This window comes from Myotis davidii, unplaced genomic scaffold (assembly GCF_000327345.1).
Source record: "Myotis davidii unplaced genomic scaffold, ASM32734v1 scaffold1203, whole genome shotgun sequence".
Lineage (NCBI taxonomy): Eukaryota > Metazoa > Chordata > Mammalia > Chiroptera > Vespertilionidae > Myotis > Myotis davidii.
Genome location: NW_006294353.1, coordinates 310140 through 322264, shown reverse-complemented (window position 1 = coordinate 322264; position 12125 = coordinate 310140). Strand labels below are relative to the sequence as shown.

The window sequence follows — 12125 nt, the reverse complement described above, 5'->3', positions numbered from 1 at the left end:
GGGGGGTGGGGGCGGGGAGGTCTGCTTATGAGCTTCCACTGGGGAGAATCGCAAACAAGTTCTGCAGCAATGAGTCTGGGAGCCTCCACCCCCACCCAACTCTGTATCCCCAAGACCCTTTGTTTCAAAATGAGAAGAGCACAGAAGCGGGTTCCAAGACCACCCCTCCTTACGGCAAAGGCAAACCCGGAGTCCTTGGTGACGCCCCAGAGCCAGGGGAAGACGAAGGAGCGCCGGCGGCGGCGGGCGGCCAGCCCAGCCCACCAGAGGGGTCCGTCCTCCCACGACACCCTGAGGGCATCAGACACGTCGTAATCTTCCAGTTCCCGGAAAACCTACAGGCAAGCGGGGCGTGGGGGTCAGTCAGCTAAGGGTTTCTTTCCAGCCCAAGCTGGCTCTCACGGGCCTGGCGTGCTCCCGTCTCAACCTCCGTTCACACACATCACTGAAGACAAGCCTAGGGGACAGGCACTGGTGGTGGTAAACACAATGTAAAGGGAGCCCTTTAAGACGGAGCCGGAGCGGTCACGCCAGAGGAACTGAACTGCCTTGCACGACGTATGCCTCCAACATTTGGAATGTGAAAACCAGGCAAAATAACCTGTGGTCGAGGCCTAAAGCAACACTGTGCCCCCAAGAACTGTTTGCAAAGGTAACAAGAAAGCAGTTATTATAACTACTAGGCTGAAAAGATTTAAAAACCGTCTAGAATTAGCATCACTACGTTATGTTACCTGCACCAACAGAAATGCCTTCCTCCTACTGATGTAATTATTCCCCTTCCCTTTCCCGTAAACACCCTTTGCCTTTGTCCCCTAACCGGACACCATTTGGGCTTCTACCGGAATCAGTGAGTCCCTAGTAGCTCTTCTGATTGATCTAGAAAAAATGCTTGTTGCCTCTCACTTTGAAATTCCTCCTATTTTTAGGTTGGTAGTGGCACTGGCCCATTTTAAAGATGGGCAGACTGAGGCCGGAGAGGTGAGACCTGGACAAAGGTCTTCTGAATTTGACTCCAAGATCTTTCAACCGCACAGAAGCAGCGACAAAGGGTGGGTTCGCTGAGGAATGAGCCCCACGGAGAGAGGGTACGTGGGTTCACACCGGGCTCTTCACTTGCTGACAAGCAAGCAACCCCTGGGGAGGTACAGGAAGCCGGCACTCACCTGGGCGGGAGTCAGCCGGAAACCAGACCTCAGCAGGTAGACGCTCTTATCAACCACGGCGACACACATGCAGCTGCCCCTGGCAGCCTTGACCCGCAGGTCCACAACCTCCCCGGGCTGGGTCTCATTCACCGAATACGTCAGTGAAACCTGGACCCAAACACAGCAGAGAAATCAGGAGCTTGGCCCAAACCTCCCAAACCGCCCCCTCACCCTCTCCCACCTTGGTCCTCGCTAGCCCAGCCATCCAGGTGAGGACTCAAGGGGAAGGCAGAGTGAGAGGAACTAAGCTGGTGCAACTGGGACATTCTGTGCACAGGATGGGAGGGTGGGCCTGGGAGACAGGCGCTGGCCGAGGGCGTGTTGCGGCCAGGTGTGAAGGGGGCGGGGAGAGGGCAGGCTGAGCCTGCTGTTGGGGCATAAGCCGTGTCCCTCAGGTCGGAGCCCAGTGGGTAGAGAACAGCTTTTCCCTGTGTGTGCTGAATGCAAATCCCCACCTGGGTGACTTCTGGAGAAGCTCCAGCTACGATGCAACTTAGGTTCTGGTTATTCCTGAAGGCAGGGCAGCCCTTACAAGTCCTGCTTGTGGCGCCACCATGTGGCAGCTGTGCACAGCCCACCCCGCATTGACACCCCGGGGTTCCCAGCCCTGGATGGCGATTGACACCCTGGGGTCCCCCTACCCCCACCCCGTTGGGATCCCGATGTCCTACCTGGTTTTCAAAGAAAGTCTCCACAGTGAACTGGACGCTGTCGGCAACCCCTTCTCCATTCTCCCTGACATAGAAGACCAGCAGGCGGCCGAGGGGGACCATGCTGGGGGTCACGGCCAGTTGGAGAGAGGTCATGCATACACTGAGCTCAGCTGCTGGGGCTGGCGGGGGCTCTAAGACAAGTCAAAGGTGGGAGAGGTGGGGGAGCCAGCACTCCACGGCAGGCCCCCCAATTCCCAGGCTGCACAGCGCAGGGAGGGGCTGGCTCAGGCCCAGTGCTCCGGGAGGGGAGGGAAGCCAAGCCCCAGAGGACGAAGGTGAACAGTGCCTAGAGCCCCACTCGGGCCAGCAGCTCTCACCCAGGGCGATGCTGCCCCCTAGGGGCCATTCGGCAATGTCTAGGGACATTTGTGGTCACAACTTGGAGGTGCTACTGGCATCTAGTGAGTGGGGCTGGCATACTGATCAACACCCTACAGTGCACAGGGCAGAGAAAGCTCCGCCCTCAACACCAGCAGGGCCAAGGGTGAGGAAGTGACAGCATGGGAGAGGAGACCCTGTCTTCCTGTCTGTCTATGAATCTCAGGCGGCCGAGGGGGACCATGCTGGGGGTCACGGCCAGTTGGAGAGAGGTCATGCATACACTGAGCTCAGCTGCTGGGGCTGGCGGGGGCTCTAAGACAAGTCAAAGGTGGGAGAGGTGGGGGAGCCAGCACTCCACGGCAGGCCCCCCAATTCCCAGGCTGCACAGCGCAGGGAGGGGCTGGCTCAGGCCCAGTGCTCCCGGAGGGGAGGGAAGCCAAGCCCCAGAGGACGAAGGTGAACAGTGCCTAGACTAGAACCTCACTCAGGCCAGCAGCTCTCACCCAGGGCGATGCTGCCCCCTAGGGGCCATTCGGCAATGTCTAGGGACATTTGTGGTCACAACTTGGAGGTGCTACTGGCATCTAGTGAGTGGGGCTGGCATACTGATCAACACCCTACAGTGCACAGGGCAGAGAAAGCTCCGCCCTCAACACCAGCAGGGCCAAGGGTGAGGAAGTGACTTAGCATGGGAGAGGAGACCTTGTCTTCCTGTCTGTCTATCTATGAATCTATGCATCTATCTACCCATGAGTCTGTCTATCTATCTATATCTATTTATCTACCAATCCACAAATCAATTTGTCTACCTACCTATCTATCTATAAGTCTATCTATCCATGAATCTATGTATCTATTTATGAATCAATCTATCCATGAGTCAGTCAGTCTGTCTAGCTGGCTGTTTGGGTATCTATCCATCCATTCATCTATCCATCCATCCATCATGCTTTTCTCTTCCCTTCCATCTTTCCATACATCCATCTGTCTGTCCTTCTATTCACCCATCCATTCCTCCATCATCTGTCTATCTGTCTATCTATCTATCCATCCATCTATAAATCTATCCACCTATCTCAGGGATTCTCACGCAAGGTGACTTTTCTCCCTAGGGACACTGGTGATGTCCAGGATTGTTAGGTTGTCACTGCGTGTGGATGGGTTGTTACTGACATCTGGTGGGGGGAGACCAGGGATGTTGTTTCGGACCCTACGGTGCCCAGGACATCCCACCACGAGGATGACTCGCCCTCGAGCTCCCATAGTCCCCACTTTGGAGATCCTGCTTTAGGCAAAAGGGCTGTGAAAAGGAGGAAGCCCCTGGGACAGCGGTGGGTCTCGTGAGGAGCACATGGAGTCAAGGAGAAGAAAAAAAACAGGACTCCCAGGTGCGGCAACAACCTGGGCAAAGGCTGAAGGGCGCTGGCAGGAGGCACCATAGCAGGGTGTGGGCCAGTGCAGGGCCCCGCCTACTGCCACCTGCCCCATCCCCTGCAGACACACAGTAAGGACCTCTCCACCTGGAGCCGCTGGCCACCCTGCCATCCTGGCCCCAGCCCCGTCTCACTAGGGACACGTGCCCTGCGCCCAGAGGCAGGCTCGCCTCTTGGCTGTGTCTGGTTACCCCTTCTCTCCGGGGCACCTGTCCCAGTCTCCACGGCCGAGGAGGAGGAACGGGACTTCCAGCCTGCAGCCAGCTCACCTGTCTCCGAAAGGTGTGTTAAGCGAATCGGCTTCTCCAGGGCTGCCCGCCTGCTTCTCTGCTGGGTGACGCGGGCAGGCTGCTGGCCAGAGAGCACGATGTTGCCCCGTGCGGCCACCTCGTAGTGCAGGGTGAGATTGCAGGCACACGTGGACGTCACGGAAAAACGGGCTTCTTCCCCAACCTGCGGGAAATGGACGGCGTGGCTGGCCCTGCTGGTACCCACAGCCTGGCACCACCGTCACGGCCCACCCTGGGAGACGGCCGCCCTGGGGCGACGGGGGGCTGGGAAGGCTAAGGGAGGAGTGCTGGCCTTAGGGCGGGTCACCCGTGTCCAGTCCTGGCTGTGGCCATGTCCGCCTGGCAGCCTCACTGCTGCCCTACAAACGGGGCTCTCGTGCACTGAAATGCCATCCTGGGAGCTCTCCGTGAGGCGTCGGGTAGTAAAGATTTAACTTGGGCCCTAGCTGGCTTGGCTCAGTGGATAGAGCGTCAGCCTGCTGACTGAAGGGTCCCAGGTTTGATTCCAGCCAAGGGCACATGCCTGGGTTGTGGGCTAGATTCCCAGTGGGGGGCGTGCGGGAGGCAACCAATCAATGATTCTCCCTCATCATTGATGTTTCTAACTCTCTCTCCTTCTCCCTTCCTCTCTGAAATCAATAAAAGTATATTTTAAAAAAGATTTAACTTGGTCCAAAGAGAGGGCTGGCGTTCGCCCTCAGCTCCTAACAGGGGATCTCCACGCCCCTGAGGTGTCCTGCCGAATACGTGTCTTCGCTGACCTACGGTCTTGGGCCACACCAGCGTCACCTCTGGAGGGGCTGGGACTGAGGCCAGCCATGCAGTGGCCAGCTGTGTCTATGAAACTGACCCCCCATCAAAACTCTGGATGCTGAGGCTCAGATGAGCGTCCTGGTGGGCAGGACACCAGGCACGTGGTCATACATTTTTGCTGGGAACGTAACACAGTCTGTGACCCTGTGGGGAGAGGACGATGGAAGCTCACCTTCAGGATGATCCTGGACCCTGCCTCTTCCTGGGCTGATTTTTTAAAATATATTTTATTGATTTTTTACAGAGAGGAAGGGAGAGGGATAGAGAGTTAGAAACATCGATCAGCTGCCTCCTGCACACCCCCTAACTGAGGATGTGCCCGCAACCAAGGTACGTGCCCTTGACCAGAATCAAACCAGGGACCCTTCAGGCCTCAGGCTGCCGCTCTATCCACTGAGCCAAACCGGTTAGGGCTGAGCTGGTTTTAATCTATATCTTTCACTGTAATAAACCATAACTGTGAGCGTAACAGCTGGGAGTGAGCCTGTGAACTCCTCCTTGAAACTGAAAAACCTGAGGATAGTCTGGGGACCCCCAAACTTTGCAGTTGGTGTCAGGAGAGGGGGAGTCTTGGGGCATCTCCCTAACTGAGCAGGTGCCAGTGCTGGCAGTGGGCTGGCCCTTCTCATCGCACATAGGCATTCGATCCGAGGAAAACCCCATCGCTGGAGGGACGGGGGCTCCAACACCGGCATCAGCACTGGCCCTGCAGGGCCGTGTGCAGGCCCTGGAGGCACTGGAACAGGCCCACCGGAAGCCTTACCTGCAGGGGGCGGGCGGGCGGCTGCAGCTGCAGGTAGCACTGGCTTGGGGAGTACCAGCTGCTGAGAGACAGGTAGCTGGGCAGGTACTGGGTCCCCACAGGCTTTCCATTGAGTGCCGTCACCTTGGCCTGAGGAGGAGAGAGTGCTTGGTCAAGGCCTGGGTGCCTGGAGTAGGAAGGGAATCTTGGGGATGCGTCTGCCTGTCCAGCCGTGTAGCAAGACCCTCTCAGGCTCCAATTTCCCCTTTGGGGAACCCCCTCCCCGATTCTCAGTCAACAGCATTTAGTGTGGCTAGCGCCTGTTCTTCCCAGCTCTGTGGGAAACACGTGTCCAAGACTGGCCACTGGGTGTTGGGGGTTGGCTAGGTTGCCCACTTGGCCACTGGGTGACAGTTCCACCACCTAGTAGGGAACGCCACCCCTCCCAGGCTCGTCAGCAGCCAGGTGGCTTCTAAAGGGAATCAGCTGCATGAGAAGTGAGCAGGGGAGAGGGCAGTGAGGGGAGGGCCCGTTGTGCATTCCAGGGGCTCTGGACCCGCCCCGCCTGCAGCTCACGGCCCTTCTCCTGCCTGCCCCAGGTCCTGGTGGATACACCACTATTGCTCCTCAAGGGTTGGCACCTTTACTGGGTGCTAAAAGAATGTGGCTAACACAAGGGCGACCTCAGAGGGGGCAGTTTAAGACCTATGTGTGGTGCAATACACAGATCTTGGAACACAGAACCCTATATGTTCATGTTGATCAATGTCACTCCAATCAATTTGATAAAAATGAAAATACTCATGTGTGATAAAGAATAAAGACGTCGGCAGCTTCTGTCCAGCGCCTGGGAAGTAGCCTCCAGCCCCCTGGAACGTCCCGAGTGCTGTGAGCTCGTGGTGCCTGGAGGGCCCTGATAACATGTGCTAATGCGACCACTCGGGATGGGAACAGCCACACCAGAAAGACCAACCAGTGATCAGAGGGTTGGGGATCTGAGCCACGTGATCTCAGCCTGACCTCCAGGGGGGGGGAGGTAGCGGGGGACTTAGCTGAGTCTTAGGGCCCATGGTTCAATCAGTGGCACCTACATCATGAGACCCCAACAAAATCCGTGGACACCAAAGTATAAGTGAGCATCCCTGGTTGGCTGTTCTTTGTGTCTGTCATTCCATGTGGGTGAGCCAGGGTCCCGACTCCATGGCGATGGCACAAGAAGCTTCAAATTTGGGACCCTCCCTGCTCTCGCCCTATGATCTCTCTCTTTGCTTTATCCTAACTTGTATTATCCATAATAGCACGTAATATGCTAATTAGACCAGATGACCTTCCGGACAAAGCCGGGGCTGCGGGGGTAGCCCGGGTCCCGGGTGCCTGCCAATGGCCATAGGGAAGCCGGTGCCGGCAGGAGCCGGGGGAAGGAAGGCCTACTATTGCACGAATTTCATGCATCGGGCCTTTAGTTCTATTATAATAAAACTGTAATGGCCAAAGGTACGAACTTCTAGTTACAAACTAAAGTCCTAGGGATGTAATGTGTATCATGGTGACTATAGTTAACAATTGTGTATTATATATTTAAAAGTTGCTGAGAGAGTAAATCTTACAAGTAGTTCTTCTCACAAGAAAAAAATTGAAGGTGTGTGTGGTGATGGATGTTAGCTAGACTTACTGTAGTGGTCATTTCATAATGTGTACGTATATTGAATCACTGTTATACATCAGAAGCTGATATAATGTTATATGTCAATTATATCTCAATAAAAATAATCAGATAGTGTTTACAATTGGCTCTGCTTTAAAAAAAGAAAAGAAAGAAAGACTTTTTCCTAAGCAGCATTTGGTAATAGAATAGAATATCTTTCCAGTGAAGTAACATTTTTGGAAAAAGCTAATTTTTTTTATTAGTTCTAAGTTGAGGATAGTTTTTCCATTGATTTTTAGAGAAAGTGGGAGGGAGGCGGGAGGGAGAGATGGAGAGAAAGAGAGAGAGAAACATCAATGTGAGAGAGACACATCTATTGGTTGCCTCCTGTATGCTCCTTGACCCAGGCCAGGGATCGAACCTGCAACCGAGGTACATGTCCCTGATCAGGAATCGAACCAGTGACCCTTCAGTGTGCGGGCCAATGCTTTCACCACTGAGCATACCAGCCATGGGGAAATATATACTAGTAGCTATGAGAGAAAATTATTTGGCTAATTCTGATATTTGAGTCATTTGGGGGCTTTGCAGCTACTTACTTGCTAAAGGACTAATGGAAATAAAGGAATGTCTTTCAATTATTAAAAGTAAAAAACAGCCCTGGCCGGTGTTTCTCAGTGGTTAGAGCGTTGGCCAGTGCGCCAAGGGTCATGAGTTCGATTCCTGGTCAGGGATATGTAGCTGGGTTGCAGGTTCAATCCCTAGCCCTGGTCAGGGTGTATGCAGGAGGCAACCAATTGATGTGTCTTTCCCACCTCTCTCTCTCTTCAGGACTATGAGAAAATGCAATTATCAAGGCACTATTTGTTCTCACAATAAATTAAGAGTGTATTTGGAGAGAAGACATGAAACAAAGACCCCCTTCTTTTCTCCCTTAAACTCTGTCTAAAAACCAATGGAAAAAAATATCCTCATGTGAGGATTAACAAATAAACAAACAAACAAGCTTGTAGTTGTCAGATAGTGGGCAGCAGGAACAGCCAGTTGGTAAAAAGTGTGAGTGACCTGGGGACCCCCAGGCTTGTGTCTTTGGTGCTTTAAAATCTTTAAGGATGTGTTGGCTTCAGGGGACACAAGTGTCTTCAGCTTCCACCTACATATTTACTCTCAGCTACCCCCTGTCCTCACCATCCTAGTGTCATGGGGTCGTCACAGAGACGGGACCCCCTCTTCCATCTCTCCTGCTCTTCCCTCCTCTACCCATCGGGCACCAAGTCCTACTGATTCTACCTCAACAGCTCAGGCTTGGTGCCCTCTCATCATCTCTCATGTGCCCACCTGGGGTGCCCCCGCCACCTCCCACTACGGGCACTGGAGCAGCTGCTGGGGGTTAAAATTCAAATCACTCTGCCCCCTGACACTACCTTCTGGGTAAGCCCCAAGCACCCCTGGGAGGTGGGGGTTAGCTCCGCTGGCTCCCTCCTCCATATCTTTCTGAAATGGCTCAGCCTGGATGGGTACTTGCAGGACCCAATTGCACTATGGCGGTCCTCTGGGCTTCTGCGTATATTGTTCTGCCTCCCAGAAGCAGCCTCCCGCCTCATCCTGGGACAGCCGAGTTATCTGTTCCCACGCTGGGTCCCCCATCAGACTGAACTCCCTCGGGGGAGGGGGCATCCCAGGCCCACTGAGACCATGCCTGCTGGCTGAATGACTAGGGTCCGGGGACTCACCCACCTCCAGCCACACATGCTGGGCAGATGAGGGGATGGAGGGGATTTCAAACGTCACCAGCCCTCCCTGGGATACGGATTCCGTGGTGTAGATGTTGTCCTTTGGGGTCAGCTCTGCCCTGATCTGGACCGTCACCCCCTCGGCCGGGCTGCCATCTGGGTAGGTCAGCTCCACCTGGAAGGGGTCACCGAAGAGTCAATGTTGTTTAGGTGTTAGGGTGGCAACACTCCCCAAAATGATCTAGACGTGACCTGATTCCCATGGGAACCCCAGCCAGCTTCTCTGCAAAAATAGACAAGCTGATGATAAAATTCACAAGGAATTACAGGCGGCTCCAAGTAGCCAAAGCAACTCTGATAAAGAACAAAGGAGAGCCCTAACCGGTTTGGCTCAGTGGATAGAATGTTGGCCTGTGAACTGAAGGGTCCCAGGTTCGATTCCTGGGCATGTACCTTCATTGTGGGCACATCCCCAGTAGTGGGTGTGCAGGAGGCAGCTGATCGATGTTTCTCTCTCATCAATGTTTCTAACTCTCTATCCCTCTCCCTTCCTCTCTGTAAAAAAAATCAATAAAATATATATTTTTTTAAAAAGAACAAAGAGAACTCACACTGCAATCAAGTCACTACAAAGCTATACTAATCCAGTGAGTGGTGGTATTGGCATGAGGATAGACATGGAGACCAAGGGGACAGAGCTGAGCGTCTAGAAATGAACCCACATATCTACTACAACCAAAGGATCTTCGACAAGGGCGCCAAGACCATTCAGTGAGGAGAGGTATCGTTTCTTCAACAAACGGTGCTGGGACCACTGGCTCCCCATGTGCAAAAGAATAAAGTGGGACCCCTCCCTCCCATCCTACGTAAAAGGTAACTCAAAGTGGATCCCAGACCGAAATGTAAGAGCTGAAACGACAAAACGCTCAGAAGCAAACAGGGAAAAAACCTCACGGCCCTGGACTTGGCAAAGCAGACACAAGATGCAATCAGCCCGTGCCAGCTGCTGGCCTCATGCCACATCAGATACCCACAGGGCGGGCACTGCTGGGACCGTTCCTCCTGACTCCCCGACTTCACTCGTGCAGGAGGGCAGAACATGCGACGAGAATGAGGGGCTCAGGAGACATGCATGTTGTGAAAGAAGCATGGCCGGGGGCCCGGAGCAGCCCTGGAGCAGCCCTTTGACTGGGCAGGGATTTGGTGCTGGGGTGACGGGGGCTTCAGCCTGTGTGATTCCCATGAACAGCTCTGTTCCCTAACCCAGATGGGGAGCAATTTCCCAGCTGTACGTGAAATGTTCCCCTTTTCCTGAATGGACACCCCCAGCCCCTTCTGCATGCATGTTCTGGCCATGCATGTGGTACTTTGGCTTCTCCTCCAGCCGGGACCCTGCAATCAAGGGGCACAGGAGCCGTGTCTCCATGCGTGGGACATGGAGGCAGAGATCCTGGCACAAAGAGAGAAGGGTGGCCCCAACGCGGAGCAAGAGGGGGACACAGTGTGAGGACAGACCACCACGATCCTGTGGGTGACTCCGGAAGGCAAGAGGGCACAGGGCTATGGGTGGTGGGTAGAGAAAGGGGTCAGAGACAGGCCAGGTGACATCAGGCCCTGCTGGTCCCAGCGCTTACCATCCCCACGTAGGACAGACCCGGCTTGAACTGCTTCCTGGTGGCCTTGGAGTAGCGGATGTCCACCAGCTGCTTCTGGACGGGGGTGGAATCGTCAAAGGCCACTTGCTGGCTCCCATCCGTGGTGGTCACAGAGGCCCAGATGCTGACTGTGCCCCGGAAGTGCTCAGGGATGACAGTCGGGATCATGTCCCTCACGCAGATGTGAAAGTCCTGGGAGCCGTGAATCTGGAGGCAGGAGACAGGCAGGCTGTGCTCGCTTGGGGCTGGAGTGGCTTCGAGGGAGGACTTGCAAGCACACATCTCAGGTATAGGGCTCTCCAGCCACCTGTAGGGCCAGGGGACCCTCGGCGACACACGCAGTCGATGCTGTGGGCACTGCGAGGGGATGGACCCCTGCTGGGTATGCAGCTGTCCCTGTCCGCTCTGCTGGGCAGAAGGTGAGGCAGTGGCCCTCCAGCCAGACGGCAGGGCAGGGATCCGAACCTGGCCAGCCCCACTCTGGTGCACTCACTCCCCTCCTGCTCCCGGAGCACAGAACTGCCCCCAGGCAGCCCTCGTCTTAGGAACCACCAGGGCCTGGCCAATGCACATTCAGAAACATCTGTGGAGTTAACTACTCAGTAATGAGAGAATTAAGGAGGCCCCCAGCCAGCAGCCTCCAGGGAGAACAAAGGGGACAGAGAGAAGCTTTGGGTGGGGGTGGGGACCATGATCATAGCCCAGTTGAGGCCGATGCCTACAGGGTTCAGGGTGGGGAACCCCATGAAGGCACAGGCTCTCCAGGATGTGTGTGGAGGGACACACTCACAAACATACAGAACAATAAACACCAGATTATAAAACTTGACATACCCAGGAATGGGAAATTTTGCAGCCACTGTGGAAGAACAGTCTGGAATTTCTCAAATGGCAAAACACAGAGTCACCGTTGAGAGAGGGAACAAACAGACCTTGACCAGACTGTGTAGGCAGTGATGGCGAACCTTTTGAGCTCGGTGTGTCAGCATTTGGAAAAACCCTAACTTAACTCTGGTGCCATGTCACATATAGAAATTTTTTTGATATTTGCAACCATAGTAAAACAAAGATGTATATTTTTGATATTTATTTTATATATTTAAATGCCATTTAACAAAGAAAAATCAACCAAAAAAATGAGTTCACGCGTCACCTCTGACACACGTGTCATAGGTTCGCCGTCACTGGTGTAGGAAGAACACTGACCCAGTCGGCAGTCACCAGCCCAGGAAGCCAGCCTCTCCTTTCCAGGTCAGACTTCTTGCGTGAAGTCAGACCGCTCTCTCTAGCAACCAAACAACAGTGGACCCCCAACGGCCAGGACTTTCTTAATAACTGACAATTTCCCTGATTTTTGCCCCCACTTCCAACTCAGGACCAACTGGAGAAAGCCAAGGGTGTCTCAGTAGCTGCCCTCAGCTTCTCTGGGCCACCAGCCTCTACTGGGGCACACCTGACACCCCCTTCTCTTTTTTTCACTGTAAAGCTTTCCCACATCTCCCCCTGCCACTGAGTCTCTGCCAAACACCACTGATGGCTGATTCCCTTGCCATAGCAGGCTTTGTCCTTATT

At 54.3% G+C, this 12125-nt stretch overlaps 1 protein-coding gene across 1 annotated transcript in view; it reads right to left on the bottom strand.

Annotated features, from left to right (window-relative positions):
- CPAMD8 (C3 and PZP-like, alpha-2-macroglobulin domain containing 8) overlaps positions 1-12125 on the bottom strand; it is a 52890-nt gene that overhangs the window by 25893 nt on the left and 14872 nt on the right. Inside the window, exons 10-16 of the mRNA XM_015567018.1 lie at positions 10533-10760; positions 8903-9073; positions 5542-5670; positions 3945-4128; positions 1880-2052; positions 1167-1316; positions 174-335 (exon numbers count right to left, since the gene is read on the bottom strand). Of these exons, the coding sequence (XP_015422504.1) occupies positions 174-335; positions 1167-1316; positions 1880-2052; positions 3945-4128; positions 5542-5670; positions 8903-9073; positions 10533-10760 (1197 nt within the window). The remainder of the gene's footprint in view (positions 1-173; positions 336-1166; positions 1317-1879; positions 2053-3944; positions 4129-5541; positions 5671-8902; positions 9074-10532; positions 10761-12125) is intronic.